The sequence below is a fragment of the Musca domestica genome, unplaced genomic scaffold, assembly GCF_030504385.1.
Source record: "Musca domestica strain aabys unplaced genomic scaffold, Musca_domestica.polishedcontigs.V.1.1 15, whole genome shotgun sequence".
In the NCBI taxonomy this organism is placed as follows: Eukaryota; Metazoa; Arthropoda; class Insecta; order Diptera; family Muscidae; genus Musca; species Musca domestica.
In genome coordinates, this window is record NW_026712207.1 from 9,772,057 (window position 1) to 9,789,548 (window position 17,492).

The 17,492-nt window shown below is 33.5% G+C and overlaps 1 protein-coding gene across 1 annotated transcript; it reads right to left on the reverse strand.

Annotated features, from left to right (window-relative positions):
- Positions 1–7,000: 7,000 nt before the first annotated feature.
- LOC101895252 (uncharacterized) lies at positions 7,001–16,566 on the reverse strand. Its single transcript, XM_005183342.4, has 4 exons — positions 16,408–16,566; positions 11,120–12,459; positions 8,235–8,413; positions 7,001–8,114 (listed from the first exon to the last, which is right to left on the reverse strand). Coding segments are annotated over exons 1-4 (2,100 nt in total). The 5' UTR covers positions 16,410–16,566; the 3' UTR covers positions 7,001–7,535.
- Positions 16,567–17,492: the final 926 nt, after the last annotated feature.

A 17,492-nucleotide genomic window follows, 5' to 3' on the forward strand; every position in this document is an offset into this window, starting at 1 on the left:
TTGGGCGCCATTTCGTCAGTTAAATAACTTTGACCAAACTGAACCAAGAATACGCTGTTAGAATCCAGAGCGCATTATATTCTTCAATTTGGGCACCATCTCCTGCTGATCGTTCAGCTTCTCTGTTTTCTCTTTTTACATGACTCAGGGTATATATCATTTGATAAGGCCAAAACGTTCCTCATCGAAATAACGGTTGTAGACCCTATGCCTGTTTGTACCAAATTCGTTCAGGACATTTGGAGTTGAACTAGCGATGTCCGTCCATCTGTCTGTCTGGCTGGTGCGCACCATAACTCTAGAAGGGAGTATCCGACTTGGTCCAAACTTGGTACATCGTAATATTATTGTAAACTTAGATCGAGTTCGGCAATATCGGTCCACTCCTTCTGGTACTTCCCTAACAAAAGCTCCAACTTTGCAAATCCTAATATTTGCATCAGTACTAGGCCAGGTGCGAAAATGGACAATATCGGTTAACTCCATCAAGTACCTCCCCCTCAACGGGTCAACATTTTGAATAATTATAACTCTTTTAAATTTTTAATGTAAGAGTCCGATATCGGTCGATACCTCCCCCACAAAATGTCGAATTTTTCCAACAAAATATTTTACTGCACAGAAAGAGAAAGGATAATTCGAATTTTGCAAATCTTAATATTTCCATCAGAGCTACAGCAGGTGCGATAATGGACAATACCGATTCACTCCATCCAATACCTCCCCCACAAAGGTTCAACAATTTAAAATTACCGATATCACAATATTTTTATTAACCCAAGGTCTGGTGTGAATATGTAATATATCGGTCCACTCCTTCGGGTACTTCCCCCACAGAGGGTCAACATTTTGAATATCTATGAAGCTCATAAAACGCGAAATTAACATCCAATTCCATTCAGACTTAGCACATGAAGATGATGGAGATCAGACCATTCCTTCTGGTACCTCCCTCACTAAAGGTCAAAGTTTTTAATAACCAAAATAATTATAAGAAGTATCCGGTTCTCTTCATATTTCACAAATCCAATTATTTCTACTAACACAAGATCTGGTGCGAAAATGGGTTATATCGGTCCACTCCTTCTGGAACCTCCCCTACAAAGGATCAAAATGTTGATATCCGTGAAGCTCATAAAACGCGGAATTTACATTCAATTCCATTCAGGCTTGACACATCTCAATTTTTTCTTCAACACAAGATCGGACCACTCCTTCTGGTACCTACCCCACAAAGGGTTAAGGTTTTTAAAAACAAAAACGATAATAAAATTCGAAATAAACATCCGGTTCCTTACAAATTTCACATATGCCATTATTTTTACAAACACAAGACCTGCTGTGAAATAGGGATATATCGACGCACTTTTTCTGGTACTTCCCCCACAAAGTGTTCAAAATTTTGAAAAATAAAACACTCTAAAGTTGCGAATTCATAAACAGCTTGAAGTTTTTATGATATGTCACAAAATATGCCATGCAAAGACTTCAAGCTGTTTATGTGCTTTCACCTTACGTAGTTCGCACGTCATCTCACTTCATTTGATGGTCATAATCTGTAATTGTTCTAACTCAGATTCGCATTGGTTAATTTAATTATCCTTGTTATGGAAAGACTTTCTGAATATAACTAGTATACGGAATTATCATCGTTAAAATTCACATCAAATTTTTAGAACCCCGATTCCTTTATTTATGTTTCATTAGTGGTCGGCAAACCAATCCGGTAAAGTTTCGATGCTATTTTGACAGCATGTTTCTATGCATCAATTTGGGCGCCACTTCAGAAATTTCTCAGTGTGTATTTTTCTTTTAATTTTTCTTTTCCACAAAAATAAACAGTGACTTCCTCCTTCTAAAGGTTGTCTCAAATCCCCGAAAATGTCTCATGGCTCTAGGGAGTAAAAAAAAATGTTTAATTTTTAAAAATTATTCAAAGCCAATTTATTGTCGATCATGGTAGCTTTTGGGTCTATATTATAAAAAATTCCCCTTCTATTTCCAATATTTTTTAAAAATCATGCAAAATTGCTAAATTTAAAATAGTTATTCCAAGCCCTTTTATTATCGATCGTGGTAGCTTTTGGGTCTATATTATAAAAAATTCCTCTTCTATTTCCAATATTTTTTAAAAACCATGCAATATCAAAATGTCCCTGCCCCTTCAATTTAAAAGTAAAACGCCCCAATTACAACTCACGTGATTTCCAATGCATTGGCTGTTAACTTTCCTACAAATAATGTGTGTGTATGTAATATTCTACATTCTTGTATGTCATCTTGAAATCCATGCATTTCTTTTTTTTTTTCGGTGATTTACGTCAACGCCCATTCTCCTACCTTCCTTCCATCCTTCCTTCGACCATCAGTTGTGCCATTCTACTTTAGCATTTTCATTTTATATGTCATTCTGTACCCTGATGCACCATATATTTACTACATAGGATTTATAAAAAAACTACAAAACAAATTACATTTAATAATTTACAATGTAATGGGAAAATAAATGAATAAAAAAACATTAAAAGGAAAATCTAAGAGTATCGTAAAAAACATTAAAAAGCCAATAATGAAAAACTAACAAAAAATGAGAAAAACAAAAACTTTAAAACTTCTAATTGCTAATTCGATCGAAACAACAAAAACATCATAAACATTTATAAACAATAAGTGAAGAAGAAGAATATGAACAACAACAACAAATTGTACCAACCTGATGAGAATTATTAACTGTTTTACTTGTGTGCATTTGTCGTCGTGTAACGTACACACTGTACTGCATAACAAATGAATAATAAAAAAAATATTGAAACCAAACTAAGACCCCCCTCCCCCCCCAAAAAAAAAACAAAAAACCAAAACTTGAAAACTTTGTAAACGTAATTGTATTGTATTTTGAGTAATTTTTATTATTAACAAAATAAAACCAAAAAAAAAACCAAAAACACAACAAAAACCCCAAAACCAAAATGAAACCCGAAATAATGGTAATGTGTAGCATATTATTATTATTTAATTATTATTATTATATTAAATATATATTGTATTAATGAAATAATTTATTTATTATTATTAGTTCTATATATACTCTTATTTGATGTAAAATAGTTTTTCTTATAAAAACAAACAAACAAAACAACAACAAGAACAAAAGAAAATGAAACACAAAACAATGGAAAGTAATAAAATTGAAAAGCAAACAGAAGATAATAACAAACTCAATATTTTTTGTAGTGTGGAGACTATTTTCAATACATTATTAAAATTTACAGAAGAGCGGTAATGTGTCGCCTATGTCTGATAAAAGAGGTCTTTAATTCCTTATAAAGTCGTCCATTTGATGTTCTCAAGACAAGCAAGATTTTGGGGAACCTTAAAAGTTGTAATTCGATTTGAAAATTGCTGTACGTTTTATCAGACGATGCGATTAGGAAAGCTTTTTCAGAATGGCTGCAATTGACACTCTGACTCAATTCAATTCAGATGTGCCATGGAAGTGAACGCTGCATCACAATTTGAAATTTTGTTATCCAATGTTTTCAAAATACAGTTAAAAAGTATCAGTCGGTTTTGCCGACAGCTGTATACCCTCAGCCAATGGTCGATTGTTGACCCTCTATGAAAGGAATGGACCAATATTGTCCATTTCGAACAGGACCTAAATAAATGTGATATAAATATTGCGATGTGCCTGATTTGGACTACAGGGTTGCCCATATTCGACGGACCCATCTGGCAACGCCATAACTTTTGACAGAGATGTCACATCGCTTAATGACATACCGCGTTTGAAGCGTCAGTCCAAGCAGATTTTTACCAAATCCGTTTCAGGACATTTGGAGTCGATCTAGCGATATCCGTCCGTCTTTGTCCAAACTTGGTACATCGTAATATTATTATCAAACTTAGTTCGAGTTCGGAGATGGGCAATATCGGTCCAGGTCCACTCCTTATGTTACCTTCCCCAAAGAAGATCGAAATTTTCAAAAAAATTATTTTCTGCACAGAAAGAGAAACGATAATCCGATTTTGCCCCAACTTTGGTAGGTCAGGTGTGAAAACGGGCAATATCGGTCCACTCCATCAAGTACCTCCTCCACAAAAGCTCAAAATTTTGAATATCCATGAAGCTCCTAAAACGGGAAATTAATATCTGACTCCATTTAGACTTGGCACATCTGAATATTTCCATCAGCACAGGATTTGTTGTAAAAACGGTAGAGATGGGACCATTCCTTCCGGTACCTCACCTACAAAGGGTCAACATTTTGAATATCCAAGAAGGTCATAAAAAGCGAAATAAACATCAGGTTCTCTTTAAATTTCACACATCCCATTATTTCTACTAATACAAGATCTGTTGTAAAATTAGGATTAACGGTCCATTCCTTGTGGTACCTTCCCCACAAAGGGTCAAATTTTTGAGTATCCATGAAGCTCATAGAACGCGAAATTAACATCCGATTCCATTCAGATTTGGTATATCACAATATTTCCACCAGAATTTGTTATTAAAATGGTAGAGAACGGACCATTCCTTCTGTTACCTCCCCCATGTAGGATTCAATATTTTAAAAAAGAAAAGCTCAAAGGAAGCGAAATAACCACCCAACTATCTTTAAATTTCACACATACAAACATTTTTGTTAACACAGGATCTGTTGTGGAGATGATATATATCTGATGATATATATCTGGTACCTCACCGACAAAAGATCACAATTTTCAGTACTTATATCTGTCATAACTTGCAAAACAAGTCAGCGATTCTTTACAACTTGATATATCTAAATATTTCTCTCAACCGGAAACATGGGATGAATATGGAATTTATGATTTCGCATAAAATTGGATATAAAAATTTCGATTTTCTTGTAATTCTTTGCCCTACCAATATTTTTATCTGTATTAGATGAAGTATGAAAACGGAATACTTCGGTCGATACAGCTATGAGACTATGACCGCTTTCAGAATTATTCAAAATTAGATGCATCAAATTATTCTCTTACGTTTGATATTGATTCCTGATTTCTGAAATGAGTTAAATGAGGGGAAAGATAAGTGGGCGCCTGGATTTTGTTCCAAAAATATGACCCAAAAAGCTAATATTTCAATGCCTGGCCAAATTTGTTAATATCATAAAGCGAGACATGCAATGTATGTTTCTGGTAGTCATTGATTCTGAAAATTGTTTGTTTTTATTTTTCAAAACAATGAAAACAATGGTACAAACAAATTGGCAGAAGTCGGGCACACTCATAAAAAAAATTGTAACTAGTTGGTGGGTATACCTTACCTTTTTATTGTGTCACGGGCCGTACTATCAATATCACATATCTCTTCCTTAGATGTTAAAAATCACCCTTTAGCTAATATCGGTGTTGCGAGGGTGTCAACAATTCTAGCCAGCCGAACTTAGAGACTTCTTCTTGCTTGACATTTTGAGCACTGTTATTGAGTCAATCCTCAAATAATTCTAATTCTATATCAATTTTCTTTTCACTTTAATTTGGAATTGCAATCCATAATTTTCCTTTCACGCTGAATTTAAAATAATAACATGTAAACAGAAAATGTCAACCATTCGTCTTGATTGGCAGTAATCCAAAAAGCGCCACCTGTGGAAAGTAACATAAACAAAGCTGTCTCACATGATATGTTAGTTATTAGAACGTACGTAACGTAGAACGGACATCACTGCGTGAGTAACTCTATTCGCACTGCATGATATTGGAATTTTATTGATTTTTTCATGATGTTAATATGTATTACTATAAAAAATTATTTAACGTATATTCTGTGCAATTTGCAATATGAATTTATTGAGTTTACTAAATCCTATGAACTGTAAACATACCATACCAAAACATAAATTTCCCTAGTCCATACCGTGGTAGAAAAATACAGGTAGATGCATCAACGCTTGGGAACATTGATATGTCAAATTTTTTTAAAATATTTCTTCAAAAATAAGTATATTTGTATATGTTTTCCTACACGACGCCAATCCGAGGTTGTTATAATATGCAATTTGAGTAATTTTTCATTCAACAATTTCAATTCCAAAATTGGTTTGACCGTTCATTGTCCCAGCAGCTGTGTCGAAGCGTCTACCTATATTCTTCTACCATGGTCCATACATAGAAAGCTTGAGCAAGGGAATATTTCAACCTTATCTTCTAAAAACGGTTTTGCCTTTACGATCAACTTACCACGTGTGAAAAGGGATATATTGATGTAACATTTTGACCCGGGCCTCAATTCTTATGGAAACTTTTATAAAGGAAAGAAATGTCAAATGAAAAATTTTATAAAGGAAATATTTTTCATTTCAAATTTTCATAGAACAAGAATCCAGTCAGGAACAATTATTTTTATATATATACAGCAGGAAAAATGTACTCTGAGAATTAAACCCCAAATTCTGATGCCTCAATATGCCTCTGTAGATCGTAGTTGCAGTTTTTGTCTTGTGGTTGAAGTCGTGTTTGGCAATAAAGACGAATTTAATCGAAAAAGTGTGCAGATTAAATTCGTAAATAGGCCATGAAGGTCCACGTTTCATATAGCCCCCATATAACGGTACTTCCGATAACCGGTGTTCTGATGATTTTAGCTATATTTTTTACTGGAATTGTTTCAAATTTTGTATTTTAAGCTCGTAATAGATACTCCAGCCTATGACAAAAAATCGCGTATGTAGGTTCACGTCTTCGTATAGCCCCCATATAACGATATCTCCCGATATTCGGTATTTTGGTGATTTTAGCGGTATTATTCATAAGAATTGTTTCAAATTTTGTAATTGAAGTTCGTAATGGGTGCTACAGCCTATGCCCAAAAATTATTTATGAAGAAACACGTATTCGTATAGCCCCCATATAAGGAGTTTTATTTGAGTTATTTTTCCTGTGGATTTTTTTTTTGAAAATTTTCAAGTTTCTTCAAAATGGTGGAGGGTTCGGCTTTTAAAGCATTCTAAATAAAAGACATTCGAAATTGGTTTCAATAAGATTGAGAGTAAACCTTTATTTTGTGTTATTTTTATTGTGTTTTTTTGTTTTGGTTTTATGTTTTTGCATCATAACTTCAAAAAGTTATTGTAATATCTAAAATGTTCTTATATTAAATATACTTAAGGGATAAAGAATAAATAAGATTTTATATTTATTTTATATATAATAAAATCTTATTGTTTATATAGTGTTAAAGCATAAAAAGTAGAGAAGAGTAAAAAAAAACAATTTGAGAGAAAAAATAGAACAACCGATTGAAGGGGAAAAGAATGGGTGGTGAAAAAAACGAAGATAATTCACAGATACAAAATTGGATATTTTTGTAATACTTGAAATTTAACTACGGTTGCGCGGCAACGACGACAACGGTGGTACACGACCGACATTCAATGGCGACGACGCCGCGATACAACAATATTGAATAGTTATATATTAGTTATTAATTACTATGAAAAAATGTATGTATGGTTTGGAATTAAAATGAGTTTAAAAGCCTCTGTTTATGAAAATCAGGTTGTTCAATTCTGAACGGGTAGTGGGGGCGGGGGATACGCATACGCTGATGAGGGAACGACATACGCAGCTGTGGGTAGTGGGGGAGGAGCCTGTTGAACATAGCCGCCTGCAGCCAATGTTTTGGGCATATAAGACGCTGCCGAATCGTAGTGTCCTCCTCCAACTGTGGCAGTTGGTGGGCCAAAACGCGATTTCTTATCTGTGGCCGAAGGCTCATAGGCGGATTGATGACGAGGAGGAGCTTGCTGTTGATGATGATGGTGTTGTTGCTGCTGATGTTGTGGTGGTGGAGCCTGTGAAAATCTGGACTGTTGGCCATTGGTTCTGGTCGCTTGTTGTTGCTGTTGTTGATAACCACCGCCGGCTAATTGAGCTTGTTGTGGAGGATATTGTGAATAGGATGGTCTTTGTTGTTGATGATGCTGCTGCTGCTGATGTTCTGCCGGACGACCGTAGTTGTTATTTTGCCGACCACCAAAACGTTGGTAATTGTTTTGTTTGAAACCCCCATGGGAATTGTGACCACGACCGCCACGACGCGATGTTGCCGCAGCCATATCCATGAGACGTGGATTTATGACCTACAAAGGGAAAGAAACAAATTATTTTAATAAACGAAGATTCTTTGTTGTGTTGTTGGGATTCTTTGCCCGACGTTAATGAATGTAAAAAAATAATTAAAATGCGAATATGAATCTTACCTGATTAGCTTCCTTCAGCACCTGAACCAAGTCATTGGCCTTGTTGGCATTTGATGTGGTGAAGAGTGTGTATGCCGTTCCCGTATTATTCGAACGTCCAGTACGCCCGATACGATGTACATAGTCTTCCGAGTTCGAAGGATAATCGTAGTTGATGACGAACTTAACATCATCGACATCTATTCGTGGTAGTAGTTGTGATTGAAATAGAAATTCAATGGGTATGTTAAACCAAGAAGCATTTATGGGGGCTCAAACAACAATGTAGTATTACATAATTTCAATAGTTGGAACAAAAATTTATCCATCAATCGCAATTTACAAAAAATACCATTTCTTCGTTATAAAATTAGACGTTTGGTGTTCTTTGTTTTTGTTTCTTTTTTTTTTGTTATGAATTATATATTGGACCTCGACCTTTTTCACATACAATTTTCGTTCTATTTTAATAATAATATTTGTGATATATGAATGTGGAATGCCGTCTCGTCATTTTTTTGGATTTCACACCGAGAGAGAGACATCCACCATTTGGTTAAATTAAAAACAAATCAAAATAGTATATAACATAACTTTGATTTTAAAAGCTTAATTCATTTATAAGAACTAGGAAACATACTTGTGTTTATATACATCATGTGGTACTTACCTGCAACATCCCTTGTGTTAGAGGCTACCTTCAAACTGTAATAAAAGTGTTATACAAAATATATCATCGTAACAAAGAAAACGCGGCATGGTCAAGTGCACATGTACCGTTCGGGTTCAATGTTAAGAAGTTTGGGGGGAGAGTTACGAGTAACATAATTGAATTTAGCTTTTCTTTTCTATTACATTATAAATATTGGGAGGAGTGAAATTTTGGGCTCTTAAAAAACACCAATACTACTTAAAAAAGCAATGTTGTTTTTTTTTTTTTTTTTTTTTGTTTTAAATATGCTAAAGCCTAAGCGCAATAAATAATAACCACAAATAATACTAGTTTATGTTATATAAAAAGAGTACATAAAAATCGAAGTCCATTTTTTATTTTTGTTTTTTTTTTTTTAGAGTAACTGATGTTATTTTTGTTCACATTTTAAAATATCCCAATCGAAATTAGGACATACATACATAAAGAAATATATATATAACCTATATAATCTCATTCATCAAGTAGCCAGTCAAAAATATATGTTTTAAAGTCGCACATTATTGTATATTAATAATAGTAATTGAATCGAATGAATTTAAGTTTTAATGATATTATTTATTGCTCGAAAACTATTGGATTTGGGGAATATGAAATTCAAGGAAAATCAAATATTAAAAAAAAATGTTTCGATGAAATTGAAGTGTTTTGTGTTTCATGTTTAGTTTAATTTTTTATTATTTCTTTATATTTTTACTGAATAAATATAAAAGGAATAAATAAGAACTATGAGTGTAAAAAATAATGTTTCGGAAATTATTTTTTCCCTTTTTGTTTCTTCATTTATTTTTTGTTTTTATTTATTTTTATTTTCTTTTATTATTTTTTTCAATTTTTCAAATATCTTTTCTTTAAACATTTTTTATTAATTTGTTTATGTTTTATTATTATATATTTTTTTATTTAATTTTTTTAAATGATTTATTTTTTTATATTTCTGTTATTATTTTTCTCTTCTTTAGCTTTTTTACATTTTTAACTCTTTTTATATTTTATTTTTATTTCATTTTTATTATTATTTTTTTATTATTTTTTATTATTTTCTATTTTTTTTTGTTATTTTTGTTATTTTTTTTTTTTTTTTTTTTTATTATTTTTTATTATTGGTTTATTTGTTATTATTTTTTTAAAGATGTTTTTTAATAACAAATATTTATTATTTTTTATCTTTTAATTTTTTAAGTTATTTTTATTTTTTTAAATTTTTTATAACTATTTTTCATTTATTTTTTCTTTATTCTGATATTTCTTAACTATTATTTCTCTCTTGTTTTCTATATTTTTTTAATTTTTTCCCAATAATGTCTCTTTTAAAATTTATAAACCGATATTGAAACGTTAGGGATTTGAACGATCATCCAGGAGTTTTCGAGTTATTTCAATTTGCATGCAACCCCTTCATCCTCACACACATGAGGAATACAAAAAGGGTAATTATTATCTAAAATAGATGCCTCAAAGATATATAATTTTTTCAACACCGATTCTGTTTTTTTCCTTTATCGTAGCGACTTCATATCTTTTTGTCCTTGACTGACCTCATGAAATTACAAATATGCATTACAATGTATTTGGAACCAGCAATGTATGGAAAAAATATTCTCCTCATTATTTAGCGCACCCCACACCATGTTCATCATCATCATCAACATCATATGTATGTGTCAAATCATCAATAAAAATTCTTCAATCACAACATATAAAACAATAACAGAGAGAGTTAAGTGAATGTTTATACCACCCACCTATGTTTTGAGAGAAAGAGTAATATATAATATGGGAACAATCAATTTTAGTAGACAAAAAGCTGCTAAAAATGTTTCAAAAATTTTCATCTGTTTTGTTGTTGTTGTTGAGTTATGGAGAGATAGAAAAAAAAACTTGTGTTTTAATAGATTTTCATTTTTTTTTAATTGTAGGTGTTGGGTTCTCTTTGGCTTCATCTTGTAATTCTCGTTGACTGGTTGTGACGCATGATCGACGCCTGCGGTCTTTCCACTGCGCATCAAGTCATCACTGCAACAAAATCACAGACGAACCAAATTTCAAATAATGAAAGAATTCATTTAAATTATCATTTCATCCACAGCATCACTCGCCTTGCCATTATTAACAAGATGTGGCAAACAAACATTGTTGTGCACGCATCGAAAAGTACATTTCGACTTTATTCAAATGTAAACATCTCGCTTACCTAATCCACGGGCAGCTACATCAGTGGCAACCAAAATGGCATTGCGGCCATTACGGAACGATGCCAAGACGTAGTCACGTTCTTGCTGAGACTTGTCGCCGTGAATGGCACATGCACGCCATCCTTGACGCGATATGGAACGGGTGATTTCATCGACACGCTTTTTGGTCTCCACAAAGATAATGGTCTTTGTGTCTTTTTCAGATGAGATTTCACCCAAAAGTTTCAATAGCTTAACATCTTTTTCATTTTCCTCACAAACATCGACAATTTGTAGAATATTGTGATTGGCCGACAAGGTGAGGGAACCGATATTAATTTGTATGTAATTGTCCAAGAACTCTTCGGCCAAGTTGCGAACTTCTTTGGGCCAGGTTGCGGACCACATCAAAACTTGACGATCGGGACGTATTTGTTTAATGATCTTGCGGATTTGAGGCTCAAAGCCCATATCCAACATACGATCGGCTTCATCAAGCACCAAGTAGGTGCAACGTTTCAAATTGGTTACGCCACGTTCAAGAAAATCTATCAATCTTCCAGGAGTCGCAATAACGATTTCAACTCCCCGCTCCAGGTCACGTGATTGATAGTGTTTAGGAGCGCCTCCAAAAATGCAGGTATTGCGTACTTGAGTCTGAGAGCCGAAATCGTTTGCAACTTGCTGGATTTGCTGAGCTAGTTCACGTGTGGGTGCCAGGATCAAAGCGATCGGGCCGTCGCCATGTTCCAAGCGTGGTTGATTGTTAATATGAACCACGGCTGGTAAGATGTATGCTAACGTTTTACCCGAGCCGGTTTGAGCCACACCCACCATGTCTCTCCCACTAAGTGCGATTGGCCAACCTTGAGCTTGAATTGCAGTGGGCTTAGAGAAACCCAAACGTTTGATGCTATCCATGACATAGTCGGGGAAACCACCCTCCGTAAATTCCATGCTTGGTGTGGGAATGCTTGATCCCTTCAAGGTAATGGAATTGAGTGATAAAAATCCATCAACTTCCTCTTGAGGACGAGCTGCTACAGCATCGCATGGTTTGTAGAAATTCTTTTCAATTGGTGTTAGTTTCAATTCGGACCAAACAATGTTGGGTAAGTTGTCGCCATTAACACGACCAGGAGAATTGGATTTGTTGTCATAGGGACGACGATCATTGTTGTATTGATTGGGCTGTTGAGGACGACCGTAGGGTGTTGGTCGTTTGTGTTGCATCCCACCGGGACCACCATGGCGCATGGGCCCTGGGCCACCTGGACGATTTTGCTGGTCACGGAAACCACCACCGCCACCACGGTTCATTGACATATTTGAGCGATTATCACTACCACGATTCTCAAACCTAGGGGATAGAAATTGAAATAAAAAACATTAGATATGATTTAAAAAATATAATGCAATTTCTTCTACACAAATACAAATTATTTTGCTCTAGTTAATTTTGTCTGCACTGAACATACGCAACATTGCAACTTTGAGTGACTCACACAATGCACTGAATACATACATAGTATTAATATAATGATGGCTCACATTGCATGAAACTTTAGTTGTACGTATTTCTCTTGTCTCTCAGCGAATACAGAAAATGAGAGAAAATACGTCATGTTTCTCGTCCATGTATTTTATTATATAGTTTATATAAAAGCCTTGTATGGAAATCGATCAAATTAAATGCAATCAACTCTAATAAAAATATGCTACTTTAGACTATGTTTTTTAATTAAACACCAAATTGTGCTTAAGCGAAAGGGAATGTATGCAAAAGAAATGTTCAAATAAAACATATTGTTAACATGTATAATTTTACCGGATACATACAAATCATAGGGATTTTCGAATTGAAAAAGATTTTTTTAATTAAAAAACCTAGCAATATAATCGTGTACAAACTTTTGGTAAAGAAGATAGAAATGCAAATCATTTCGTGTGACCACCCTATTGAAAACAAAATGGCTGTATACCGAAATCATTGGCTTGGAAACAAAAATTTTCCACTGCAAAGCTATAGCACACACACACACACTAACAAAATACATAAAAAGGTCATTCCCGAGGGTCTGCGGGCAGAGCACGAAGCCGATCGGCTCGCAGTCGGCGTGCAGCCGCCGCCTACCTTTTTTAAGTGATCTGAGCCGCCGCTGATGTATGCGGCTCTCATCGGCTCAAATTTTTAGCCGACTGAGTCGGCTAAGCCGTTGAAAAATATAAAAAATTAAAATAAATAAATTAACATATTATAATGCTCATTATTGGACGATAATTTACATTGCGCACTCGTCTTCGAGAGGCAAAAACGTGTAGGCTATATATAATAATTATACCCTACACCACATAGTGGTAAGGGTATTATGTCTTTGTAGATTTGTTTTTTTTATCACAAAACCTTTGGCAACCTTTTGTAACTTACGAATTTTGATGGAGTGGCAACCATATTGTTTGCCAAAGATTCGTTGTGTTTTTGCTTGTTCAAAGAAAAAAATGCAAAATGTGCCAAAGGAATATTAAAAATTATTTTTCCGCTAACCGAAAGGGTCAAACAGTTTTGACTAAATCAGAATCCGATTCAGACGAATCTGTTGATACTGAAATCAATATTTCTCCATATGCAGATGTATCTCAATATGAAGATCTTTTTAAAAAGAAAAATGAATTTAAAAATTTGGCAAAGGTTGTTGTAAATGAAGGTGGTATATCAATATGTTGGAAATATTTTGGTGATCTCTATTTTAAAAAGAGGCATATACTTCAAAAATATAAATTTTGCAAATTGTGTTTGGATGAAAAGACCAATTTAAAAAGGTAAGAATTTCTATTTTTTTCATTCGCATGTGTGTAATTGTTTATGATTTTAGTTTTGGAAAATCAACATCAACCACAAATTATATGAACCATCTACGAGCTGTACATAACTTGGACGTGAAATCTTTAAATAACATGAAAAGTTCAACAATGACACAAAATTCATTGAAATCCTCAACAAGTTGAGGTAGCACATATATTTGGACCACGTAAAAACAAGCCTTAAAGAGTCGCCCAAAAATGTTACACTTGTATTGGATATGTGGTCAGATAAACATAAGCACTTGTCTTACATAAACATAAAAGTGCATTTCTGCCAAAATTTTCAAATGCAAATTGTAACGCTCAAGACAGAGATCTTTCCACGACCTCACACTGGACTAGCAGTTGTAGAAAAAATTGAAGAAGCGTTATGTGAATTTAATCTGTTGGAAAAAACATATGTGCTGTTACTGATGGTGGAAGCAACATCGTTTCAGCTTTAAAAATTAAAAATATACCAAGATATGGCTGTATGGCTCATGTTTTACACAGGTTTTTGATGGATGATATACTAAACAACAAGTCATTTGAAAATATTAATAACATAATATCAAAATTAAAAAAAAAATTATGGCAGCTTAATGTATAGCTATGAAGAAATATCAAATATTCAAAATATGGAGGAACAAAACGATTTAGTAAAAATATTTACAGAGGTTGAAATAATTTTGGAGAGTTTGGATAGTTGCGAACAATTTTCACATGGAGATGACTATTTTACTGAACAATTTGAAGCAACTTTAAACGTCAAGCACCACACCTTTTTGAAAAATTCCGTTGCAACACGTTGGAACTCTCTGCTTGCAATGATTCAAAGCTATACGAATAATATATCCACTATAAATGTAGCATTAGTTAAAGCTAAAAAGGAACTGTTAGTGATTGGGACAATGGAAAAGCAAATTATAACGGAATTTGGCACGATTTTAAAAATTTTTGAGGACGCCACAAAACACCTTCAAGGCCAAGATTATCCGACGATATCTTCGTGTATTTATTTTCAGGAATCCATTATGTCCTCATTGAAGAAAGAAGAAGAAAAAGCGTCTTTTGAACTAACAATCAATTTATGCAATTTCGCTGTGCAAAACTTTACGAAGCGATTGAAAGTATATAGAATGTATGTTGTAGCTGCGCTTATGGACCCATGCCAAAAAAAAACTGGCCTGTTTTAGATAAATATATACTAAAGATACCCAAACAATCGCCAAACTCCTTGGAACTTGTGCATGATGTTCTGTCTCCAATTTCCAAGGAGAACTTGATTATGGAAGAAATTGAAAAATTAAAGGAAATCGATGACACATTATTAAATGAGCCTTCAACGAGCACTGAACCAAATGCAAAAAAAAACAGGTATTATGTTTTAATAAATGTAAAGGTAAACTTAACTGACGTATATTTTACTTGCAGAAAATATCAGCTATTGTCGTTAAAGAATGTTGGAATTTATGGGACCATCGCCTTCTAATGTACAAAATAACGTAGAGTTAGAAATAAGAAAATATTTGGAAATGAAAGTCGAGGCGGTTGAGCCTCTAGATTGTTGGCGACAGAACAAACAAGTACGTTAAAGATTCACATCTTAAACTTGTTTTAAGCATGTTACGTTTTGACCATTTACTTTTTATAGATCTTTCCAAAAGTTGCTACTGTAGCAAATATGTGCTTTGGAATTCCAGCCACATCAGCATCTTCAGAGCAAGCATTTACATATGCCGGGAATTGTGTAAATGCAAAGAGAAGCAGCCTGCATCCGGCAACAGTAAAGTAACAATTGTTTGTTCATGATAACAAGGCAGTCGTCGAACCATTTTTATCAAATTAAAGTATTTTTATTATAATTTTTAATGTGCTATAAGCAACAAATGTGCATATAAACTTATATTTTCATTTTTATTTTAAATTAAATGAATTGACAGTTATTAAAACAACCGAAATTATTTGTTAACGATAAGTCGTCGGCTGTAGCCGACTTTTAGCCGCCGCCGGCCGTATATTGCTTTAGCCGCCGCCGCCGATTTTCTTTCGGCTGCAGTCGACTTTTAGCCGCCGCCGACTTTTTTATGATTAGCCGCCGCCGCCGAGAATTTCACATCGGCTTCGCCCTCTGTCTGCGGGGTGTTAAGAAAGAAGGGAAATTTACAAAATGAATCGATTTAAAAGTACATTATACAACAAGGGTATTCAAAAATATAGATATGATTTTCCAAATTATGGAAAATTAGATCTTCAAAGCGGAAGGGATTAATTTTTTCTACAAAATGCAGTTTTCACTTCTATAGATATGCGCTGTATTGATTTTTTTCAAGGCAGCCATTTTGTATTTCATTTTTATAGTATACAGGAAAATTTTTTCTAGCAGACCTCATTTGAATTTTTTGTTAATTTCTGTTGTTGTTATGAAATAACATTTAAACCATCAATTTTTATTCTCAATACTTACATTTTAATATAATTCTGTGTGCTGATTTCTAATTAAATTGAATTTACCGATATATTTACTTCTTGGTGCTAGATATTATGTATCTTGCTCTAACTTGTTCACTTGTATAATTCACTTCTTTTCACTATGAGATCAGAAACACGAATGAGAGTTGGCTAGGAAAACGAAAAGCCAAATTAGTTCGGCAGTTACTCAGTAACCCAATACCAATTACTTATTGCTTTTCTTTTATTTATCGCTTGTTTTGAATAATGTCTTGTTTGTTAATATTAATGTACGTATAAATGATTAAAAATTAGATAGAATATTAGAAATTTAAACATTAAATGTTGATTTATTGCGCTATTAATGTCTTAATTACATTTTTAGAAAATTATAAATGGGTAACGACTACCATGAATGTGTATAACAAAGACCAACCTTATCAAAAAACGGTCCGTCAATATGCATAAAGTAAAGAAGTGTATACATTATAGATCTTCAGCTTTTTTTTTCTTTTCTAGTTTTTTTCTTGCTTGCCAAAGCCAGATGAACAGTTTCATTTGAAATTGTTTCTCTTCATACATGCTCGGTTCTAGAACTGCTAAACAGCCGATCCTTCCTTTTTGATATCGAAAAAATTGCAAAACTATTGCATGTTCTGAATCAGAACAACAATTATTGGCCGTTCCTAATGGGTCATTACTACTACCTTTTTCATTCATTGGAAAATAATATGTCAGATAGAGTTTTTCTCATTGAATGATATACAAATTTTTGAGAGAGATTGAAAAAAATTTCCTCAGTTTCTATTACATACACTTTAACAGTCTGGCATCATAGCTAGACATATTAATGTTAAATTATAAGGGTGAAATGATGCCCGTGGCTGCATTCTTGTTCTATGAAAATATGAAATGAAAAATATTTCCTTTATAAAATTTTTCATTTGACATTTCTTTCCTTTATGAAAGTTTTCATTTCACATTTTCATAGAACAAGAATTGAGACTCAGGATCCGAGTGCGGCACTGAAATCTCTTATAATGTGTCACAAAATATGTGATGCAAAGATTTCACGTTGCTTATGTACCATTATGTTAATAA

Excerpts from the sequence above, each read along its gene's own strand:
- LOC101895252 (XM_005183342.4), bottom strand. Across the intron at positions 8,414-11,119 it reads TGTAGCTGCCCGTGGATTAG|ATGTCGATGATGTTAAGTTC; the intron begins GTAAGCGAGATG and ends TACCACGAATAG. Across the intron at positions 8,115-8,234 it reads TGCTGAAGGAAGCTAATCAG|GTCATAAATCCACGTCTCAT; the intron begins GTAAGATTCATA and ends TTCCCTTTGTAG.